General features: G+C 39.4%; 1 protein-coding gene and 1 long non-coding RNA gene across 3 annotated transcripts; both read left to right on the top strand.

Annotated features, from left to right (window-relative positions):
• The first annotated feature begins 411 nt into the window (after nt 1–411).
• LOC122638362 (aspartyl protease family protein At5g10770-like) lies at nt 412–2,470 on the top strand. Its single transcript, XM_043831286.1, has 2 exons — nt 412–618; nt 1,179–2,470. Exons 1-2 carry the CDS (start codon nt 534–536, stop codon nt 2,435–2,437), a joined length of 1,344 nt encoding a protein of 447 aa, XP_043687221.1. The 5' UTR covers nt 412–533; the 3' UTR covers nt 2,438–2,470.
• Nucleotides 2,471–3,553: 1,083 nt separating this feature from the next.
• LOC122670541 lies at nt 3,554–3,825 on the top strand. 2 transcript variants are annotated; one of them, XR_006334224.1, is made up of 2 exons: nt 3,554–3,640; nt 3,728–3,825. It is a non-coding gene; the product is annotated as an uncharacterized LOC122670541 (long non-coding RNA). The 2 variants fall into 2 exon arrangements; XR_006334223.1 differs by having other exon boundaries at nt 3,572–3,640; nt 3,725–3,825.
• Nucleotides 3,826–25,040: the final 21,215 nt, after the last annotated feature.

The following is a 25,040-nucleotide window of genomic DNA, read 5'->3' as shown; positions in this document are numbered from 1 at the left end:
CCACAGGTGGAGAGAAATTGGATCCTTTAGAATAGATCTCAAATTACATTATCAAAAGCTTTGGTCCAGTTTTTCTTCTTTCTGTTCTCACTTCTTAGAAGTTTCTGCTATGTACAACAGAAGGTTCTTAAAACGTAGTGCATTTATTTGTGTATTACTACAACTGCTATTAAATAATTGGACTGCACATCTATTGTAACATTTTGTGCATTTATTTATGTATTACTACAATTGCTGAGAAAGAAGACTAAGACCGATGAATGAGTCAGTCTTCGTAGAGAAAGGGTTTTCCACAAAATATGAAGATTTAGATCATTCTTCCCTCTATATATAGACCTTGAAGGTTTGGTTATTGCCACAAGTATAGTGTTGAGAGAAAGTGAAATATTTGTCTTAGAGAACCCAATACCCATCATATCCATGGCCAGTATAACTCCTCCTCCTTCCTTTTCCTTTTTCTTTCAACTGTTCTTCCTTTGTTGATCTTTGCTGGTTGTTCTATAAAAAAGGTAGAGGCCTATAGGTTCGCAGAAATGACGGAAAATCATCGACTCCAGACTCATGTTGTTTCACTTAGCTCCTTGATGCCAGCCGATGTCTGCTCTACTCCAGCCAAAGGTGATTTCTTTCAATTTCTCATGCATTATAAAAAAATTGTTCTCATGCATTTTGTTACTTATGTGGGTAAAAATTTCATTTTACATATCTAGAATATTTTGCACAAAATTCATTTCGTTTCACTCAATGGAAAGTGGCATTTCTACAATTTTTTGAAGGGAAAATGAACGTTGCCTGGTCATGTGGCTTCAACACCCAAATATAAGAGCATGCAAAATTATCAATTTGCCCCCAATGAAATAAAAAATCTCATCCACGTAGATGCCCCTATGTACTCTCATTAGCCCCCACGCTAGTGTAGGTGCCAATGAGAGCACATGCAGCAGATCGACTGGAGTAGAATTTAATATTTTGCGGGTTGGGTGGCCATCATCTCGACCCCTCTGTCTATGCACAATCGATATGTAGCCTGGCCAGGATTTTTTTTCCAATTCAAAAATAGGTCTCCCAAAAGAACAATTGGTAGTTTAACACTCAAAAAGTCAATGAACTTTGGTTGATGGCTTAATGCCAAGGAAATTAATATTAACAATTGTTACCTTCTCGATCGATGCTTTCAGGTTCCGAAATCTTAAGCAGGCTATTGCAAGTAACTCACAAATATGGACCTTGCTCACCATTGAAGGAAGGGAAGTCAAAAATTCCTAGTCTTCGCCAGATTCTTATCAACGACAAAACCCGCGTGAAGTCCATCAATTCCAAAATCTCCAACCAACAATCATCGGTAGCAGATTCTACAGTAAAACTTCCTGCCAACTCTGGCGATTCCCTAGGGACTGGAAACTTCGTTGTGAAGATTGGATTTGGAACACCTCAGCAAAATTTCATACTAGAATTCGATACAGGTAGTGATCTTACTTGGACCCAATGCGAACCATGCGCCGTCCAATGTTATTCACAACAAGATCCCTACTTCAACTCTTCTGCTTCCTCCACCTATTCCAACATCCCATGTTGCTCCAACGCATGCTCACAACTGAATTCAGCGGGCTATGCACAGTCATCCTGCACCACCAATTGCCTCTATCAGGTCACATATGGTGACAGATCCTACTCTCAAGGGGATTTTGTAACCGATACACTAACACTATGTTCCTCTGATGTCTTCCCCAATTTTGAATTCGGGTGTGGTCAGAACAACCAAGGCCTATTCGGTACTACAAATGGATTACTAGGCCTTGGCCGCAATCCGATCTCAATGGTATCACAGACTGCTCAAACGTATGGAGAGCTTTTCTCCTATTGTCTTCAATCATCAACCAGCTCCACTGGTTTTCTTGCATTAGGTAGCCAAGCGGGTACCTCGTCTTCTAATTCTCAATACACTCCACTACTAACAGATTCGAACTACCCGTCGTTCTATTTCCTAAATATGACCGGTATAAGGGTTGGAGGGCAGGATTTAGGCATCGCAGAATCAGTTTTCACAACTTCAGGAACAATTATAGACTCTGGAACTGTCATCACTCGGTTGGCACCAACAGCCTATTCAGCTCATAGGTCAGCATTTAGTCAAGCAATGTCCAAGTACCCAACTGCGTCATCATATTCAGAATTTGACACATGCTATGACTTGTCTGGATATAGTACGGTAGACACACCACCCATAGTATTGCATTTTGGTGGAGGTACTGACTTGAATATTGACAAGTCTGGGATTCTAGTTCAAGCAAGCTCAATTCAATATTGCTTGGCTTTTAATGGAAACAGCGCTGATACGGATTTGCAGATCCTTGGAAATATGCAACAACATACATTTGAGGTGGTTTATGATGTGGCAGAAGGAAAACTGGGATTTGGTGCTGGTGCTTGTAGCTAATAAGAATCAGCCCTTTGTAATATAAAAATAATATGTCCAAAAATCAAGCCAGTAATTGATCAGCAATAGAAATATAAAGAGGAATCAAGTTGGGAATTGGTGCTAGTTTCTTGTATCTCCCCCCTTTTGATTTTGATATATTCCCTTTTGAGTTGTTTTCCCCTCTCCTGGATATTGTTGTATTCTACTTTGAATTGTTTCCCTCTCCCTTAGGTTGTTTTTTTATTTTGTTCTAAAGGTCAGCAATTGTATCAAAGGTAAAAGAAATATACAACTGCTATTGGTGATTTAGTGAGGTGGTTTAATTATGACCAGTGTTTTGTGTGGCCTTGGGAGTATTTTTCTACTGATTTAGCAATTTCAAAACTTTTCTCATCCATTTTAAGTCTCTAACTTTTTATATTCTCACCCAAAAAAAAAATCTATATATATTAAAGAACAATTGTACTTGTATGTAGTATATAATCTGGCAACTTTGTCTTGTAAGTCACAAGTTAGAGGTCCTCTGACGGACCAAGGTTTTTAATCCCGGGATCGATCAAGGCCAATACCAATCTGAAACAATCAAAACCAGTCCAAATTGATAAAAAATGGTAAAAAAAAAAAAAAAAAAAAAGTTTTCCTGGAAAGGTCTTGGAATCAGCCAGTATCGATCAGAAAAATATAAAAAAAATATTAAGAAAAAAATTTGAAAAAAAAAAACCTGTAATCACTATTATGACAACTTCCCTAATCCCTAATTTTCTATTGAACTTAACTAATCCCTATTTTTGTGTTGAGCTTATCTTCTCCGCCTCCCCCATTATTCTCTTTTCACCATGGGTGAAAGAAAACTCAATGCTACAACATAAGTAATCTTTCGGACCCACCAATGTCCCCACTCATCTCTATTGTCTCTGAAGGTCGTGTTTCAAGACCTTGAGAGGAATTAGACAGTGTTGTTTCACAAGGCCTAAAGATTATTTGGAAAAAAAAACACACACACACACATCTGTTTCAATCAGTGCTTGAAGTGGCTTGAGATACTCAGGTAGAACTCATAGGGTATGCCCAAGTACACCCAACATCGAAGGCACGCAGGAATGGAGTTGTCACAGCTCTAATACAATTTTTTGGGACTCAATAAATCTCATCCTATAGCAAGTGGGCAAAGAAAGTGTCTGAAACACTACCACCTACCAATCCTCTTAAAAGGAGGGGAAAGTGAGTCATCCATTGATTGTCTGTTCATGTTCTCTTTTAGCAACTACATTTCCTGAATTATATCATCTTCAGAAACCTTTTTAGCAGATCTAAAAAATAGTCAGATGTAGACCTACATGCTATCATTTCTCAGAGACAAAGCCAGAGGCAAGAACAATTTGAATCTATATTCTCATCATTGGAGGAAAAATTCAATGGTGTCGGTCAAATCCTGAACTCACTGAAGAAGAGTTTGAAGCTGCAAGGAAAAGGATTCAAAGTCGTAAGGCAACCAAACAGGCAAGACAGAAATGAACAACTAGTTCCAGTCTATAAGAGCACTTCATGTTTTAAGCCAGAGCCTAGCAGATTTTGTAGTTGAGTGCACTTGTGGTGAGGAAGAGACCAAATAAGATGACGACCCGATCTCATGGTTGTTGTTTGTAGATGGGTCGAGCAGTTCTGCAGGAAGTGGAGCAGGCCTGATATTAACCAGTCCCGAAGGATTCAAGATACAATGTGCACTCAGATTCGAGTTTCCAGCCTTGAATAATGAGGCAAAATATGAAGCATTACTGGCCGGCCTCAGAGTGGCGCGATCGGTTCAGGTCAGGCATCTTATTGCCCATAGCAATTCCCAACTAGTGGTAAATCAAGTACAAGGAAACTATGAAGCAAAAGAAGAGCGGATGGTAAAGTGTCTCGAGAAGGTTCGGGACCTGACCTCAACTTTTGTTAACTTTGAGATAAAGTAGATCTCAAGAAATGAGAACGGGTTGGCAGATGCGCTTTCAAGGTTAGCCACGACAGGTTGTTTGAACCTTGACTAAACCATATACATTGAGGTCTTGAAGCAGCTATCACATAAGGAAGAAGTTCAGGTAAATGTAATTGAGGAAGGTCCGAGTTGGATGCACCTAATCATAGTGTATTTAAAGGATGATGTCTTACCTTTTGATCGTGCCGAAGCAAAGAAAGTTGTAAGGAGAGCGGCTCGGTACATCCTGGTTGATGGGGTACTGTATAAGAGATCTATCAGCGAGCCGCTTTTGAGATGCCTCGGGCCAGCAGGTGCCCAATACGCATTGGCCAATGTGCACTAAGGAATCTGTGGCAAGCATCTAGAAGGTTGGGCATTAGCTTACAAAATCTTACGACAGGGGTTCTACTGGCCCAAGATGCAAGAGGACGCTATGAATTATGTTAAAATATGTGAACAATGCCAACTTTTTGCTCTAGTGCCGCACCGACCAGCTACTCCACTGACCTCAGTACTCAGCCCCATACCGTTTGCGATGTGGGAATGGATCTACTCGAGAATTTCACCCCAGCCTCGGGAAATAGGAAATTTTTGGTGGTTGCCATCGATTATTTCACCAAGTAGGTAGAGGTTGAACCTCTGGCAACCATTACAGAGAAGAACATGGAGAATTTTTTTCGCGACAAAATCATTTATTGGTTCGGCCTCCCTAAGGTCTTGCTTACGGACAATGGAAAGCAGTTTGACAATTCAGCTTTCAGAGCCTTTTGCATACACTATCACATTGAGTTCAAGAATACCACTGTAGCGTACCCTCAGTGCAATGGGTAAGTAGAGGTCATGAACCGAACTCTCCTGGATGGCATCAGGAAAAGATTGCTCGAGGCAAAGGCAAGGTTGGTGGATGAACTACCAAGTGTTCTGTGCTTACATAACAACAGTTTGGATGCCGACTAGCGAGACTCCTTTCAGGTTAGCATACGGCACGGAGGCCCTAGCGCCAGTGGAAGTTTTGGCCACATCACATCGGGTCTTGACCTTTGACGAATAATTGAATGAAGATGGACTTCGAGTAAACATGGATTTCTTGGATGAGGTGTGCGATAAGGCCTTAATTAGGAATGCAGCTTATCAACAGAGGATGGCTCGGTACTATAATTCCCGAGTTTGACCTAGGACATTCAGAGTGGGAGATTTGGTACTTCAGAGAATGAGCGCATCTAACCCGAAGAATGCGAACAAGCTATCTCCAAACTGGGAAAGACCCTATATAGTTTCTAGAACAATCAGACCTGGGACCTATCATCTGTAAACTCCGGGGGGTGAAGACATACCAAGACCATGGAACTCGGAGAATTTAAAGAGGTTTTATCAGTAAAACCCTGAACTAACTCACTTCCTTATAGATCTACTTCACTTTTATGAAATTTCTTCAAGATTTTTCTTCATATATTAACTATCAGTCAAGAAAGAATATAAAAACCAAAGAGTTCACATCTTAGTTCTACAAATCTCATTGCACATATCCAAATTGCCGACCTCAGGGTTGGATGAGTCCTCATCCATGAGGCATAAAAGTCTTCACCTGTGAGGCGAATTACCGGCCTCAGGGTCAGATGAGCCCTCATCCATGAGGCACAAAAGTCCTCACCCTGTGAGGCAGATCACCGACCTCAGGGTCAAGTGAGCCCTAATCCATGAGGCATAAAAGTCCCCACCTGTGAAGCAGATCACCCACCTCAGGGTCAAATAAGACCTCATCCGTGAGGCCAAAAGTCCCCACCCATGAAGAAAATCTCGGGGTTAGATAAAAGTCCCCACTCGTGAGGCAGATCACCGACCTCAGGGTCGGGAGAGCCCTCATCCGTGAGGCATAAAAGTGCCCACCCGCGAAGAAAATCTCGGGGTTAAATGAACTCTCACCTGTGAGGCATGTTACTGACCTTAGAGTTAGGATAATCCTCTGCCAAAAAAGAAGCCACGCCAAACTTAAGATTAGGCAAAGGCAACATAAAGACATGAATGTTCGTGATAGAAGAAAGAGGAATAAAGGAACACACACAATAAAGATGAAGAAAAGTTCTTAATTCATATATTCCAATGGGTTGGAATCACCAAAGTCCGATCCGATCAAAAAAACAAACAGATACACCTTTCTTACAGACAATTGTTCTTTCAAAAGAGAGAGAGAGAGAGAGAGAGAGAGAGAGAGAGAGAGAAGGGGACCACCCCGAGGGGTCAGTCAACAACAATTTCCTCATCATCCTGGGTAGCAGAAACAGGCAAAGTGACAGCATCGGAGATAGGGGCACGGGCGAAAACCTCTGGATCGAGATTCTTTAGATCATCTATCGGGGCGGTTGCTTCGGATCGGGCCAAAAGATTATCTGGACCTTTCTTTTTCTCAGCCTCGGCCTCATCTTTCAAGATCCTCTCCTCAACGTCGGCCACTTCCTTCTCAACCATGGGATCATATTGTGGGAAGTTGGAGAAGTTGTACCCAGGGTCGCTCTTGTGAATGAAGTGGCAAGTCGTGTTAGCACCAAGAGAAAAGGTCAATCTGCCAAAATTTTTTGTTGATATTTAAGAAGAGAAGTACTCTCCCGATCCAACCTCAAGCAATCCCATAGAGGTGATTACACCATTTGGTATCAGAGCCAAGGAGGAGAGACACCATGCCCCAAGGAATCCGAGGTGGACGAGGAGGCCGTGGCAACCTCACCACCACTGTCAATGAAGATGCTCTTGCCCAAGCCTTAGAACAACAACGGCAGATGCAAGAACAAATAAAAATCATACTCGAGAGGTTTTGAGGTTTCAAGGCAACAACAATAATCCACCACCAAGTTCCAAAGGTGAAGGATCCAAAGATTCTATGTCAGAAGGCTCCCATGTTGCACTACCAAGAAGGTTCCGACAACACCAAACCCAAGGAGTTCGAGAACCGGATTGGTAAAAGGAGATCAAAAGATACATACCAGAATTTTCAGGTACTGATCCACCCGATGAAATTCTTGATTGGCTGACTCTTGTAAGTGAAGTATTTGAACATAGACATGTCCCAGACGATCACCGAGATGGCATCATTTCCGTGCGACTTTGAGGCAAGGCCATCGCTTGGTGGCGACATGAGAAGCAAACACGTCAATCCGTCGGCAAAGCACCCATCACTTCATGGAGAAAGATGGAAGACAAGATGAAGAAGTATTTCCTTCCCAAAGGACACAAAAGAGAGCTCTACCAACGGTACCAAAATTTGAGACAAGGTATGCGAATGGTAGATCAGTATACCAATGAGTTCAATGAGTTGGTAATTCGTAACAATATCATGGATCCAAAAGATATACTTGTAAACAATACAAATACTTGAATGGGCTACAATCTCACATTCAAGAAGCCCTTGAAGTTCTTGACATCTGGGATGTGGGAGATGCACATCAAAGAGCCCTTAAAGTGGAGCGCTCTCGAAGCCGGAAACAATAAACCACTTTCACTTCTAATTGGCCAAGTCGAAATTCGGTAAGCACTCCTAAACCGGTTAATTATTTTGACCGTTCTTCTAACTTGGACAAGAATTCTTCTCAACCAAAAGGTCCCAATCTTACTGCCGAAACCAGTCCAAGTTCCTCCACCGCTTTAAGATGTTATTCTTGTGGAGAGATTGGCCACCGAGTAAGTAATTGTCGTAAAGCCAAAAATTCTCAAAACAGAAAAGGTGCCATGGTGGGTTTTGAGGACCAAGAAGATAAATCTGAAATTGAGGATTTCCAAGATGAAGAACCTCTAGAGGACGAACATGAACATAAAGAAGAAGGGCAAGTGCTCCACACTGATACCGGCAAACTCCTCATGATGAGAAAGATTTTTCTCACCCCAAAGCAAGAAACCAGTGACCGATAGTTGTGCAACAATATTTTTCACACGGCATGTACCATTGCCAGTAAGGTATGTCAACTCATCATTCATTCCGAATGTTGTGAGAATGTAATTTCAGAAGAGGCGGCTCAAAAGTTGAAGCTTGACTTGAAAGAACACCCCACACTATACCGTTTCCAAACGTTGCCTTATTCATCTCTCCATTGCATCTACATATTATGACAAAATATGGTGTGACGTATTGCCTATGGATGCTAGCCACATAATTCTTGGTCGACCTTGGCAATTTGATCGGAGGACTACTCATGATGGAAGGAATAATACTTATTCTTTTGAATTTGATTAAAAAAGAATTACTTTGGCACCTAGCAAGGAACCTCTCAAGTCTCTATTGAAGGAAAATTCCCCAACCCCAAATTTGCTCACAATAAGGGATGTAAAGGGTGTTATGGAAGGGGTAGATGTTGTATATCTAATGCTAAACAAGTCTGAGTATAATGATGTACAAATTCCAACTGTCCCAGACCAAGTGAAACCACTATTGAGTGAGTTTCAAGATATTTTCCCATTTGACCTACCCCCGGGCCTCCCTCCGCTGAGAGAAATTTAGCATCAACTTGATTTGGTGCCCGATGCTCCCCTTCCCCATCTACCTCATTACCGCATGAGTCCTGCCGAACATGGAGAGTTGCAATGGCAAGTTACAAAGCTTTTATCAAAAGGGTTCATTCGAGAAAGCCTTAGTCCTCGTGCCTTTCCCGCACTCTTAGTGCCAAAGAAGAATGGAACATGGAGGATGTGTATTGATAGTCAAGCCATTAACAAGATCACGGTCAAATACAGTTTACCCATTCCCCACCGTGATGATCTCTTGGATAATCTATCCGGCGCTACCATTTTCTCAAATCTTGATTTGAAGAGCAGATATCATCAAATCTGAATCAAACCTGGAGATGAATGGAAGACAGCGTTCAAGACCAAAGATGGACTATTTGAGTGGCTTGTTATGCCATTTGGATTGTCTAATGCTCCATCAACTTTAATGAGGTTTATGAACCAAGTCTTGAAGCCCTATCTTGGGAAATTGGTTGTTGTTTGCTTTGATGATATTCTTGTTTATAGTAAATCTACTAATGAGCACTTGCAGCATCTTCAAGAAGTGCTACTTGCCCTAAGGAAGGAGAAGCTCTATGCGGCCCCTGACAAGTGTTACTTCATGATGGAGAAGATCTTGTTCCTAGGCTTCAACATCTCCAAAGATGGCATATCTGTTGATGATGCCAAAGTCAAGGTGATTCAAGAATGGCCAACTCCAACCAGTGTGCATGATGTTCGTAGCTTCCATGGATTGGCTTCCTTCTATAGGCGATTCATTTCACATTTCAGTGCCATAGCAGCCCCACTCACATCTTGCATTAAAAAAGGAGCCTTTGAATGGACCGATGAAGCCCAACGGAGTTTTGAGCAACTTAAAGAAAGATTGAGCACCGCCCCGGTTCTATCTCTTCCAAAATGTTGACCTTATTTTTTAGGTTCATTGTGATGCTTCCGGAATCGGTATTGGAGGAGTCTTAAGTCAAGGAGGACGTCCCATCACTTTCTTTAGCAAGAAGTTGAATGGTGCTAAGCTCTATTATAACACTTATGATTTAGAGTTCTATGCTCTCTTTCGTATCCTTGAACATTGGAGGCCATATTTGATTCATAGGGGTTTGTTTTGTACGACCATGAAGCTCTAAAGTATATTTCAGGTCAACAAAAGCTCAATTTTGATGAGCAAAATGGGTGGAGTTTCTTTAAGAATTCAACTTCCATATCAAGCACAGGCCGGTGTTCAAAACCAAGTTGCCGATGCCCTTAGTTGCAAGAAGGATTTGTTCTCTATAATGCATACTACTGTGCTTGGTTTTGAATCATTTCAAGAGCTTTATGAAGAAGATGATTACTTCTCAAAACTCATCTCGGATGCAAAAGATAAGGTCCTTGCTGGTTTTACTATTTGTGATGGTTTCTTATTCAAAGGAAATCGGTTGTGTGTTCCGAATTGCTCCCTTCGACAAAAGGTGATTTAAGAAATGCACAATGAAGGACACTTTGGGCGAGACAAGACACTACACTTAGTTGCAGCTAAGTACTTTTGACCCCACCTCAAGAGAGATGTGCACCGTCATGTGATGAAGCATCGAAAGTGCCAAATAAGTAAGGGACAAAACACCAATGCGGGTCTCTACCTACCCTTACACATACCACAAGCTCCTTGGGAAGACATATCTATAGACTTTGTACTTGGATTGCCATGCACAGTTCGAGGTACGGATTCCATTTTTGTGGTGGTTGATAGATTTTCAAAAATGGCTCACTTCATTCCTTGCCGCAAAACAATGGATGCATCCCGGACCACCGATCTTTTTTTAAAGAAGTTTACAAATTGCATGGTCTTCCAAAGACTATCACCTCCGATCGAGATACAAAGTTTCTTAGTCATTTTTGGCGACAACTGTGGAAAAGCATTGGCACCAAACTACAATTTAATACAGTGTTCCACCCTCAAACTGATGGCTAAACCGAAGTAGTCAATCAATTATTGGGAAACTTGTTGCGGATCTTGATCGATGACAATCCCCGCTCTTGGGAAAATCGATTATCTCTTGGTGAGTTTGCCTTAATTGTTCGATGAATCGAACTACGGGTTATAGTCCCTTTATAATTGTTTATGGAAGACAACCCAAAATGGCTCTTGACTTCTCACCCATCCCATTTCCCAAAAAGACAATTGTAAAAGTGGATGATATTGTTTCCGAAATGAGGCAAATCCATGAAAATGTGCATCAAAAGCTTCAAGACAAGATGGAGCTCTACAAAAATGCTTTTGATAAACGGCATCGTGAGGTCATCTTTAAACCCAGTGATTTTGTTTGGGCTTACTTGCCACCGGAGCATCACCTCGTGGGAAGCTACAAGAAGCTTAGTGATCGAAAGCTTAGACCTCTTGAAGTTCTGCACACATTAACCCCAATGCATACCAGCTCAAGCTTCCATCCCACATGAAGATTCATGATGTTTTCAATGTGCGCCATCTTACACCATTTGTGGGAGACTCTAGCAATGATGAAGATTCGAATGCAGAGACGAATTCTTTCTTACAAGGAGGGAATGATGCAGCCCAAGTGCATCCAACCCATATTTACAAGTTTCCAAGGAGATCAGCTTGCATCAAAAGCCCAAGCCCATGACTAATATTTTTTAGTCTTTATATTCAAAGTAATGGTTTAATCTCAATCATTGAAGTTCAAGTGGAATCGACGGCTAAGATATCGTAGGAGATTTTAGGTTTGATATATGGAAAGATTCATAGTGGAAGATGATGTGGCATCCTCCTTGATGATGATTTCAACTACTGGGAAGTTGGCCTTATGCACTAAAATTAGCCATATCTGGTCTGAGAGAAATTTCATGAAATTCCGTAACAAAATGAGGACAAGACCTCTCACTGCGCATGACATATGGCTTGAAACTTGGAAAATGTGTAACAGTGTGATCTTCAAAGGCAATAGCCCAGCCAAGAATGCTTTTCTAGTAGACTCTTGAATTGGGGTGTACATATTCAGTGGTCTTGTTCCCTTTGATCTTTCGTTGGGAGTTTGCTTTGTTTTTGATGGTTCTCCTATGAGTCTGTCATTTTAGACTGTTGGTTGTCTTCCCGCTTTGTTGTGTTTGGGGCTAGTAGATTTCTTTAGTGTATTGCCCTGGGGAGTCTTATAAGCCCCTATGTTGTATACTCTCCCCCCCCCCTTCTCTTTTGGTTTTCTTTGCGGTAAATTGATATTCATATATATATATATATATATATAGTAAAAATGCACGTGTAAGCATTTGTTAAGTGCTGGAGAGAAAATTATTTTGGTTTTATAAGGTAATGAGACTTTATGAATGTGCAAAATAGTATGAAGTACTAAACTATTTTTCAATAAATATTGATGCATATCATAAAAATTATGGGAAAATGGTGTCTGTGGTCTCCTTCACTAGTGCTTGTAAATCTTTTGAGGTTTTATTTGGGAAATAAGGTCTTGAATTAATCAAACATAATCAAACTGAGCTAAGGTAGCAGAATAAAACTGAAATCATGAAACAGAAAGTCACAAATACAACTATGTAGTACAGATTGAAACAAAAACAAAAAATTTAAAATAAATTGAAAATAGGGCAATATAGGCTCGATATGTCGAACTTTACAACTTCAGAACCAGAATGTAAATGGAGCTGAAATTCCAGATGAGTGGAGATCCTGACGGGTCCCAACTGTGGCTGAAATCTCAGGTTAGTCCCACAATCCTATGCATGTGCGATGGACCTTGCAATAGGCGTTGCAGTAGAAAAGATAATGGCTCTTTGTTTGAACCCAAGCAATTTTAACACAAAGGGTCTATGGTGTCTAACAAAGTTAGAAGACATAAGTAATCGGTCAAAGTATGGAGTGAAACTATGAAAAAATGAACAAATTATGATAGAAGTTTTATGCATAGAAAACTTGGACAAAATTAGAGTATTGCAGAGATATAGGATTGAGTAGAGAGTGGTGTTTGGTGTCATATGTTGTTAACACAAACTCAGTAAACAGTCTGGCTGAAGTAGATAACCAATGCCTTGATCCCGGGGTTCACAATAAAATATGTTTAGCCTTTCCTCTGTACTTGAGAATTCAGTCTTCTATAAAATTCATTGAATTCTGAAAAATGAAGTGTCATTGCTACATGGAGGAATAACTATATTTAGTGTATTTTGATCTCCTCGTCTCTCATCTTATTTGCTCGATGCATCAAAGCATAGAACCCTTTCCCCTTTCATTTGATTAGATAATCACATAAGTTTCTTAGAAAATTTTAAATGGCAAGTTTCAATAATTAAGAAAGAAAAAAAAATCTACTCTTAGGTCTTAATTGGAAGCAAACAACTGTTTATTTGTTAAGGGATTATGTTCCTCATCCTACAGAAGCGCGTGAAAGTACAATGCTGCCCCATGGAAAGGTGAAAATCCCATCCAGGGCGATGCTTGTGAGTGCTACCATTGGCCAGCCCACGCGTGCAGGTTGTAAAGGCCTTGGCAGTGATCTCTTTCCCTTTTTTTATTACCCCAACCTATTTTCAGTTGACACTGTAACTGATGTTTGGATATAAGTCGAAGCTGCAATATTTTACTTAGTTTTCTGGCTGGGTTGGTCTCATGGTGCTCCAAACTAAATCTGATGCACAAACAAAAAATCAACCATTCACAAATCTAACCAAATAATTCAAAAAGAAATTTACAAAAAATGTAGAAACAAGTTGACAACCATGGCTTGGAGGTAAGGTCCCCAGACGCTGGTACAGAGACAAGTGATTGAATGATTGAATCCCACCTCATGGGGGGTGAGGGGGAATTATCCTTGTATCAGAAAAGGAATATTGATCGCTATAAAGTAGGTTCAAAGTAAACCTTATTCCTTTTAAAAAAAAATAAAATTATTAGCTACCTTCAATCCAGTCAATCAGAAGAATGTTTGAATTCTCAAGCTTTAAGCTTCGTTGATCATATTGGTATTATATATATTAAGAGAATGGTTAGTCGACACCAGGTATAGAAAGCACAGATACAACAGTGAATAATAACCTTCTAGTCTAGAACCCTGCTAGTGTGTTCATTAGCAAACCAAGACCGGATGGATCATTCGGTTCGACCAATGACCAAATAAGTAAACTGGTCAACAAAGGAAGAATAATTATAAAAATCAATTGTTTTTTCCTAATTCAGAAGAGTATTCCGCTGACTTCGTTTGACGGTTTAGGGTGATATTGATGACCAGTTGAACCAGCTGAACCCACTAACTAACCGGGGTAGGACCGAGACTGGTTCTGAAGCTTAGTATTTTCTGTTTAAACAGAAAATTTCCTCTATAGTCTAGATATAGTTAAAGATCTACCAAAGAACTCCTTTAATTTTGAATTTTTTCTGTAAATGGTTGGGTTCGACTATTCCAGAGGTTATCTAGATTCAAATACATCCAGAAATCAATAATCCTACAAAAAAATAAAATGCTAGAGACCAACTGAGCGTAGAAGAGTTAACAACCCCCTAATTGTGGAGATATTGGGACAGCAGGCCGAGTTCAAGAATATTGGATAAAAATGGAAAGAGGATGAAAAAGATTCATTCATGTACCAGTCAGATTAAGGGTCTCTTGACTGGAGAATAGAATAATTTTATCGAAAAACCTAATTTAACAAATGTGGAAATTTCATATCATCATCACCCATATACAGCCCAGAAAACCCCCTAAGTAAATAGTAGATCTTGTTAGTTAAAGCCCTGAAAATTTTGGTTGAATAATCCTGAAGTTTTCAAAGTAACACAAATAGTGTATCCTTTTGAGTGTCTTAATTAGATCAACTATTAAGGGAAAAAAGTTGTATCTACAGGCTTTTCGATCAACGAAAGATGAACCCACTACCATTTAATAGTAAGTGCGTTGGTTGTGGTGTTATCCTAGATTTGGGAGTGGAGCTAACAACGACAGCAAGAGGAGCACAATCCAACTTGTCAACATATTGCAGACAAACACCAGTAAACAGGACAGTCTACAAATTAGAAAAGAAAACTAAAAATACCAAATATCCTCCAAAGGAAGTAGAGAACAAAAACAGATATACAAAGAAAAAAAAAACTTTGAGTGTGCAATAACTCCAATCAAAAAATGCCCAAGAGAAAACCGTCCAAAACGGAAAAGCTGTAAGCAACAATTGATCGAAAGTCAAAACTATTCTGAAATTAATTAAAACTACCGGTCCCTAAAAAGGATGTTACAGTGCATGTATTAGGCTATGATTACTCTATTCCAGGACTCATCTAAACCACTAAGAATTAATTTTCCTTGCGTTTTACTATTTCTTTGATGTAGGCAATGTGAATGAAAGCCTGCAGGTATGGGAACTTATACTAAAAATATTAAAGACAATGAAGAAATGAAGACACAGAAAAGGGTTCTGATTTCAATGTCAGATTTTAAAAACCAAAAAAGAATCAACAGTGGATCTAAAATAAATAGCAAAAGATAATTCTGTTTGTCGATCAGAATTGCATGGATGAATTAAATTATTAGACAGGAAAAAGGTCATTGATACGGCACCTGAAGAAGAGCGAGACATGGGACGTTCCACCTCGTGTGATTGTTCCTGACTCGAATCTGGAATCGGCACCGGCGGTGACCAATCGAAAGGAGCTGAGAAAGTCAGAAAGTCAGAGACCTTCAATGATGCTTCGTCTTCAGCTTCATCTGTGTCATCATCATCATCGAGAGGTGGTGATGGTGGACTGAAGAGGGAGAAATCGCTTAGCCATGATGAGTTCAACGATGATATCAGGTTGCAGAGGCAAGATTCGTATAAGCGTTACATGGATATGGTCAATCGTGGATTCTATTAATGAGAGATAAATGCTTCATTAAATTGTTTTTGTTACATTTTCAATTTCTCTCTCTCACTCAGAGGGAGATGCTGAGCCACGTTTGCAAGGTAAAGGAAGGAAGACGAAGACATAGAGAACGATAGAGATTGAGAAGGAAGGGAGTACCCCTTCAGTATCTTATCCTTATCCACAGATTGCAGCTGTTATCGGTTTGCGTAGTCAGAAATCCAATTATGATATTAAATAATAAATAATATTAAATGAAATTAAATGGAATGAAATAATATATTAAGTGTACACAACAATAAATACTGAGGATACCAAAGATTCAGTAATTATTAAAAAACAATGACAAAAAGGTAAAGATTATAAAGTATAATTTTTATCAAGAATGAAGGATATAAGTGTCAAATGAAAGTTTAGCCACCAAACATGTGTTCATGTTTCTATATAATAATAATAATAATAAGAAGTAAGATATATAACAGCAAATTACATGCATCCCTTGGTGTTTGAAATAATAATAGAACACCCCCATAGTTTCACCTTTTACGTTTAACCCTCTGATGGCTCACGGTGATAGTGAGTTATTAGTTTTGAAAATAAAAAAAGATAGTTTTACCCTTTTACTTTAATGACTTAATTTAAGTACCAGTTTACCCTGATTCCCATTCTTCTCCTCCAAACGTGAAAACCCTAAATCGAAGCTGGTGTTGTTCTCTTCAGTTGTTCAAGACATTGAACTGTCTATAATTCAATTAGCATCCCCACATTTCTCACATTGGGTCTTCAAAACCAAACCCCTTTATCAAATCCCTAGATTTTTCTCTCTTGAGTCAACATCTAATGGTCCTAATTCCAGTGACGATGAAACTCATGATTCATTAGATGCTTCTTCTCCTATTGACAGAGATGTTGTTCTTCATGAAAAAACTGGTTTTGTTTTGCAAGAATCAGGGTCTTCTTTAGTCCCATGTTTAGGACTTTGATCCTTGTTCAATTTCTCCTTCCAACCTTTTCCAAAAATAGTCAATGAGAAGAAACCTTTGCCCAGCCTAACCCTTCTGACTTTGATCCTTGTTCAATTTCCCCTTCAAACATTTTCTCTCTCTCTGTTTTTTAATAGTGATTCCAACTAATCTGCTTTCCTTTTCTATATCCACAAGATTAATTTCTTGTTAGATAGAACCATTGCTACCATTCAGGTCGTGTTGACAAGAGTGAGGCCCAGTAGTTTTTGTAGGACACAACAGCCAAAAACAGCTTGCAGTTCACGGGTGATTGGTGGTCGAGGTGGCCAGCCATATTTTAGCTGTTTCCCATCCCTTTTCCAAAATATTGCTGACCACTTGCATATCCAAACATGTGCGACCCGAGCTAAGATTGCAGAACATCCATATCGTATTAGACAACTGAAACTTGATATGGAATAGAGGATTCCATGTTTAAGGCGCCATCAATGAACATTATTCCCCAAATAGCAGCAGCAGCATCGGCGATGATAAAGATACTTTGCAGTTCGTCGGAGAAGAAAGCGATATGGGGAGATGGGTTTGGAATGTTGGCCCGACCTGATGGAGAAGAAAGCGATGGAGCCCATCATTGATCTCGTTGGGGGTGCGGGGGCGATGGATCGACCCGGATCCGATGGAAGAGTATTTATGTTCTTTACCTGCTTTATTGTAAAGCTGAGTAAGATTTGGGGTTTTTGTTTTAGGGTTTCTGGGAGAGACCAGCAGTGCCGTTTTGGGTGTTCTTGAGAGATCTCCATTGTAATTTTTTTCTCCGATTTGCATAGTGAATCATCTACGCCTTTGCCTGTGGATGTAGCAACCACGTTAAATCTCTGTGCCATCTTGCTTTGTTTTTGTTTTCTTTCGGTTTTTTTTTTTTGGTTGGTGTTTGCTCTAACAAACTGATATCAAAGCCCCTGGTTTCTTCAATCACTGTATCCATGGCTCCTACATCAACGAAATTCGATATTGACAAGTTCGATGGAAGCATTAGCTTTAGCTTATGGCAAGTTCGGATGATGGCTGTTCTTGCACAGCAAGACTTGAGGGAAGCCCTATTTGGGAAGGCGAAGAAACTTGCAATTATGTCTGAGGAGGAGTGGAACAAGATGGATATCAAAGGCCTTTCGGCTATCCAATTATGTCTTTCAAATGACGTTTTGCAAGAAGTTCTCTTAGAGAAGACGACTGCTGAGTTGTGGTGAAGTTGGAGAACCTGTATCTCACCAAATCTCTCACCAACAGGTTGAGAATAAAGCAACGTTTGTATACCCTTCGTATGGGTGAAGGTAGTTCACTTAAATCCCATATTTTTTATTTTAATTCTATTGTTATTGATTTGAAAGCAGTAGATGTGAAAATTGATGATGAAGATTTAGCCCCGTTATTGTTATGTTCCCTGCCTCCATCATATAAGAATTTTAGGGACATCATGATTTATGATAGAGAGATCATCTCTGTTGAGGATGTCAAAACAAATCTACTAAGCAAGCAGAAAATTGATGATGAGTTGACATCAAGTAAATCAAAGGGTGTTAGTTTGGTCATTTGGGGGAGAGCTTCTAAAAGAAGTTCGGACAGTGACAAGAAGAAGGCTAGATCAAAATCTAGGCATAAGAATTTATTTTGCAATTACTGCAAGAAGAAGGGGCACATTAAATCTGAATGCTACAAGATTTTAATTAAGCAAAAGGCAAGTGGTGGTGCCCAAAACCAACAGAAGAAAGAAAGCTCTATAGAGGCTAGTATCAGCTGCCTACTTTCACTGAAGAAGATGAAGCTCAAGGGGATCAAGAAGAAGAGCGGTATAGCATTGCCAAGTATAGAACAAGAAGGAATATTAGACCACCACAAAAATATGGGCATGCTGAAATTGTTGCTTATGCATTGTCTATTGCAGATATAATTGAAAATAGTGAACCTGCAACATATTCAGAAGCTATTTCTTCAGTTGATTCCACAAAGTGGTTGATTGCCATGAATGAGGAGATTGAATCTCTTCATAAAAATCAAACTTGGGAGCTTGTCAAGCCACCAAGAGGGAAGAAAATTGTTGGCTGCAAATGGGTTTTCAAAAAGAAGGAATCTACCTCAAGTGTTGAAGGTGCTAGGTACAAGGCAAGATTGGTTGCAAAGGGCTACAGTCAGGTATATGGTGTTGATTTTAATGATGTTTTCTCACCTGTTGTTACGCATAGCTCTATTTGTGTCTTGCTTGCTTTAGTTGCCATGCATGATTTGGAGTTGGACCAACTCGATGTGAAAACAACATTCTTACATGGTGAATTGGAGGAACAGATTTATATACATCAACCTGAGGATTTTGTTACTAAGGGTAAGGAGGACCATGTATACTTATTGAAGTAGTCCCTTTATGCTTTGAAGAAGTCTCCTAGACAGTGGTATAGGTGGTTTGATTCTATTATGGAAAGTTTTGCTTACAATAGGTGCCAATATAACTGTTGTGTATATTTCAGAGAACTCTTTGATGGCTCATATTTGCTACTATATGTTGATAATATGTTGATTGCAGCTAAAGATATGAATGAGATTAACAAGTTGAAGCAACAGTTAAATTCCGAATTTGAGATGAAGAATTTGGGGGCAGCAAGGAAGATTCTTGGTAGGAAATTAAGAGGGATAGAAAAGCTGGGAAGGTGTGGCTATCTCAACAGAAATACATTGAGAAGGTATTGGAGCATTTTGGTATGAAAGATGCCAAACCTGTAAGTACTCCTATTGCATCTCATTTTAGACTTTCAGCTGATCTATCACCTCAGACAAATGAAGAGGTGAAGTACATGTCACATGTTCTATACTCTGGTGCAGTTGATTCCATTATGTATGCTATGGTTTGTACACGTCCTAACATTTCACAGGCAGTTAGTGTGGTGAGTAGGTACTTGTCATCTTCAGGTAAAACTCATTGGGAAGCAGTGAAATGGATACTTAGATATTTGAAGGGGACCTCTGGTGTTTGCTTGGAGTTTGGAAGGAATGGTGATAGCTTATCTGGTTATGTTAATTCAGATTATGCAGGTGATCTTGACAAGAGGAGATCACTAACAGGTTATGTATTTACTCTTGGAGGATGTGCAGTTAGTTGGAAAGCTACTTTACAGGCTACAGTTGCATTATCTACTACTAAAGCAGAGTATATGGCAGTGACTATTGTCCACTATGATAGCCAGAGTGCTATTCACTTGACTATAGATCCAATGTATCATAAGAGGACGATGCACATTGATGTTCGGTATCATTTTGTTAGAGAGATAGTTGCTCAAGGCAATATCTAAGTGTTGTAGATTGGTACTGAAGACAATCCAGCTGATATGTTGACAAAGCCTTTATGTGCTACCAAGTTCGAGCATTGCTTGAACTTGATTGGAGTTTGCAGCATTTGAGTTGAGCCCTTTGGAAAGGCTATTGAAGAAGATGAAGATTTCAGCTATGTGTTTGCTTGTTAAAGCAGAATTCAAGCTAAGGTGGAGATTTGTTATGTATGTCTCGAATTCTTGGACCCGTTTCGAAGAATGAACCGCTCCGACATTTTAGGTGGCGACCTGAATGGAACTTTTTCTGAAATCTGTGATGGTAGCGGAGGGCTTGACCCAGATCCGATGGAGGAGTATTTATGTTCCTTACCCGCTTTATTGTAAAGATGAGTAAGATTTGGGGTTTTCGTTTTAGGGTTTCTGGGAGAGAGCAGTAGCGCCGTTTTGGGCATTCTTGAGAGATCTCCATTGTAATTTTTCTCCGATTTGCGTAGTGAATCATCTTCGCATTTGCCCGTGGATGTAGCACACCATACTGATGTGGGAAAAACGTTAAATCTCTGTGTCATCTTGCTCTATTTTTGTTTTCTTTCGGTTTTTTTTTTTTTTTTTGGTTGGTGTTTGCTCTAACATATGCTTATGTTCTATCATAAGGGTAAAATTCTCCATGGCATTGAAGGCTATTATAGCCATTTTCAAATATTTAACTATACCTAACAGTTTAAACTTAACGGTAAGGGCTTATTTGTAAGCCTCCCAATCATCCAGGGGTGCACGTAAAAGGTTAAACTACGACGGGTGTTCTGTTATTGTTTCAAACACCAGGGATGCATGTAATTTGCTGTATAAAAAAAAATTAAAAAAAGAAAAAAAGAAAAAAGAAGAGGAACATATGGATCATTTTTGCTTCTTCTTCTTTTGGTTCTCATTAGCTACAAGCACCAGCGCCAAATCCTAGCTTTCCTCCAGCCACATTATAAACCACCTCAAATGTTTGCTGTTGCATGTTTCCAAGAATCCCCAAATCGGTATCAGCACTGTTTCCAGCAAAAGCCAAGTTATATTGAGTTGAGCTTGCTTGAACTATAATCCCAGAACTATCAACATTCAAGTCAGCATCTCCACCAAAATGCAACACTATAGTTGGTAATGTTACTCTAGCGTATCCAGAGAAGTTATAGCATGAGTCAAGTATTGAATAAGTTGCGGCAGTAGGTGTTTGAGTTAAAATAAAACCGCAAGCGTGCGGGTCAACCGTAGCTATGGGTCGAACACGAGGAGATATACGCCATTCTATTTAACTAACTTAAAAGTAATGCAAAGTGAACCAAATTAAAGTGTTAAATTAAACTAATTAAACTAACGAAAATCAATGCATCCTAACTTATAAGCATCTAACAAAATTAAGGGATTAAATCGGCGTCCGAACACATGAGCATCTAACCTGTCAAACTAAAGCGAATTGAAAGGAATAAAAATGCAGCCACACATACTAACCACATAAAAAGAAATAAGGGAATAAAAATGCATCCATAAACTACAACCATATAAAATTAAAATAAAAGAAATAGAGGGGAAGAAGAAGAAGATAAAGAGAGATAGAGGAGATGGAGAATGAGATTGAGAGTTTAGATAGTAAAACCCTGGATGTGCTTGCATAAATGTAAATGAAAAGCTTGAATACTTGCATAAACTTACCATGGCCTCCTCTTCTAAATCTTCAAGTCTTGTCATCAACTTAAGAACTTAGACTAGAAGGCTTAAAACCTAAACTAGAATTAAGAAATTACAACCCAATTGAAGACTTAAATTGAAATTAAAGCATAAACTAAACCTATTATAACCATTAACTAAAAATCATAACAGCAAACTAGAACTTAGAAAAGCAAAAAATCACAAATTAAAAGGAGAAGAAGAGAAGAAATTTCACTAAGTAAATGAGCAATTTTTACAAGAGAGGTAGGGGGTATTTATAGGTGGAAGAGAGGAGAAGAGAGAAGATGGAAGTGTAGGAGAAATATTCCCTAAGAAAAGAGAATATTCTCTTCTCTTTCCTCTTTACAATGCCTTGAAACCTAAGAAAAAGAAAAAAAGAAAGAAGAAGAAGAGAAGATTGTTTACAACTTTACATAGACCTTCATTTCTAGAAAAATAAACTTCCAATTCTAACAAGTGCTTCCTTTTCTTTGTAGATATCTTCTCCAAGCAATAAAATCAAAGCATCTTTGATTTTTCAACCTTCCATAGATGAGAAAATATAAATCTATCTCAAGTAGAATTCTAGAAGTGCCTTTGAGAAGTTGGAGGAGAGAGAGAGTAAGGGTGATGACTAGGATTCCTTCAAGAATAAATCAAATACCCATTTTGTCCTTCAGAAAACGTGGAGCATGGGGTGCTTGTATAGGCCTCACCATTGTGTTTCTTGCGAAAAATCACCCAAAATAGACCCAATTTCGTCCAATTCGGAGTTGGGGAGCCTAAGATATCTTAAGTTGAAGTTGGACTGTCCTGAGCCTTCCAAATGGAATCTTTCGGGTACAGTAAAGTAACTTCTAATAATTATGTTAAGGCCCCTGGAATCCGAACTTCCACTTCACTTTGTCCCCATCCGACTGTCAATAATTATAAATAAACCCCTGTACACCATTTTCGCGCGTCGTTACGGAAACGGCCATTACTTCTTCGTTTCAACTCGGAATCAAATGTCGTTTGAACCGTTGCGAAGTTGACTCGATGGGCTATGCATCCATACTATTAACACCTCAAAAAAGCTTAAAAACATCTACTTAGCATCATCTCCTCCATTTTCACAATAATTCACCTAAAACCTGAAAAGCACAAGAAAGCACCGAGTAACTCTGCCCAATGTGGTAAAATGTATGGATTATGCCTTAAGATTTCACACATAAATGTGCTCATCAGATTCCCCCACACTTGAACGTTACTCATCCTCAAGTAAAGCAAAAGATAAACTAACCTAGAATGCAAAAAAAAAAAAAAAAAAAAAAAAATCCTAACTCACTTTCGTAGGAATCACGGTTGCACTTAGCATGTGCAACAAGCCTTTCAACCCCTAGGTTACCCCTAGTGGATGAGTTGTGTCTCGTGAGTGTTTGCAGTGAATATACACCCAAAATTCAATAAATAAATAAAAAAAATGATTTAAATTTTTCTCATGGCATAAGTAAGATAGGGCACACAATCTCAAAAAAATACTCAACTAAAGATTAAGGAGCCAAAGGTTCCCCCACACTTGAATTTTATCACCCCACATCAATTCAAGTAACAAGCATGCATCAAGGTCAAGGGATCTCCTCATATTTTTTTGAACACTACTCACCTTCAAGTAAAACCACTCATAGTAATCTTGATGGAACCAAAGACTTAGGCATTGAGTATTTTTTACCATACTTTCTTTTCCAGGCATTAAGGCAAAAGCTTTTTTTTTTTTTTTTCTCAACAACAAACTCTTTTTCTACTCTACTCATGTCTCTGAATGACATGGTGGAGCATACACCGGACACCCAAATACTTGGTAGCTTTGCTTTTGCATGTATCCATAAGACATTGAGACATTGATGCAAGAGTTTTTATTTTTTTGAGTTTCCTTCCAAGAATTTCGATCAAGTCACCCCCGCTTCATGAGGCACAGTGCCTGTCTAGTCCCAAGGAATTCCACTTTTCTTTCTGTTTGTCTCTTTTTTTTTTTTTCATTCACTTTCACTTTCATGCCTTGCTATAAACAAATTGGTCTCAACTACTAGCCAAAAAGATCAAAGGGGTCCATAAACACATAGAGAATCTAACCATCACATGAAGTAGCACTCATATTTTCAAACTCAATCCCCATCACCGGATACAAAACCAACTACCATCCTTGAAAAGGAATTTTTTATTATTTCTCATGCTAGGAGGGCACCTAATTCCCTCTCACTCTCGCTTGCAAATCGAAGAGACTTATGCACATATCCAAAAACTATCGCCATAATCAAAATTCATAAAATTCACAATTAAAGCCCAACACACCCCCCACACTTAATTTATGCAAGGTCCTCAATGCATGCGAGAAAAGAAAGAATAAAGACAAGGAAGGGGATACATACCAGGGGTCAAGGTAAAGAGGCTTATGGAGATCCATGACCTCTTCTTCAACTCGAGTAGGCATCTCTATGTACGGCTTCAATCTTTGGCCATTGACCTTGAAAGTAGCTCCTGTACTTGGATTGAGGACTTCAACGACTCCATGAGGATAAACTTTTTGAACAATATAGGGGCCATCCCATCTAGAACGCAGCTTACCTGGAAAGATATGCAAACGAGAATTATACAACAAAACTTTTTGGCCTACCACAAAAGATTTTCTCAAAATGTGCCTATCATGGAAAGCCTTAGTTTTTCCTTGTAAATTCGGGCATTCTCATATGCCTCATTCCTAAGCTCTTCCAACTCGAGATAGTTGGAGTTTCCTATGGGCACCGTAGTGGGTAGGTCAAAGTTAAGCTTCTTGATAGCCCAAAGGCCTTGTGCTCAATCTCTACGAGTGGTAACATGCCTTTCCATACACCGACGGCACGGAGATTGACCAAGATCGGTCTTGAAGGCTGTCCTATGGGCCCACAACGCATCTATCAACCGGTTAGACCAATCCTTGCGGTTCGGGATGATGGTTTTTTCAAGAATTTGCTTGATCTGCCTATTTGAAACCTCAACCTAGCCACTAGTCTGGGGATGGTAGGGTGTGGCCAACTTATGGACGACACCATACATTCTCATGAGGGCCTCAAAAGGCCGATTACAAAAATGCTTGCCCCGATCACTAATGATAGCCCGGGGAATACCAAAACGGGAGAAGATGTTCTCCTTCAGAAATTTCACAACCACCTTGTGGTCATTGGTCTTACAAGCAACTACTTTAATCCATTTGGACACATAGTCCACAAGAAGTAATATGTACAGTTACCAAGAGAGTTAGGGAAAGGCCCCATGAAATCAATACCCCATACATCAAACACCTCAACCGCTTAATTGGGTTGAGGGGCATCATATTTCTCTTAGT

This window comes from Telopea speciosissima, chromosome 8 (assembly GCF_018873765.1).
Source record: "Telopea speciosissima isolate NSW1024214 ecotype Mountain lineage chromosome 8, Tspe_v1, whole genome shotgun sequence".
NCBI lineage: Eukaryota > Viridiplantae > Streptophyta > Magnoliopsida > Proteales > Proteaceae > Telopea > Telopea speciosissima.
Note: the sequence above shows the minus strand (reverse complement) of the source record. Positions and strands in the feature narration are given on the sequence as shown.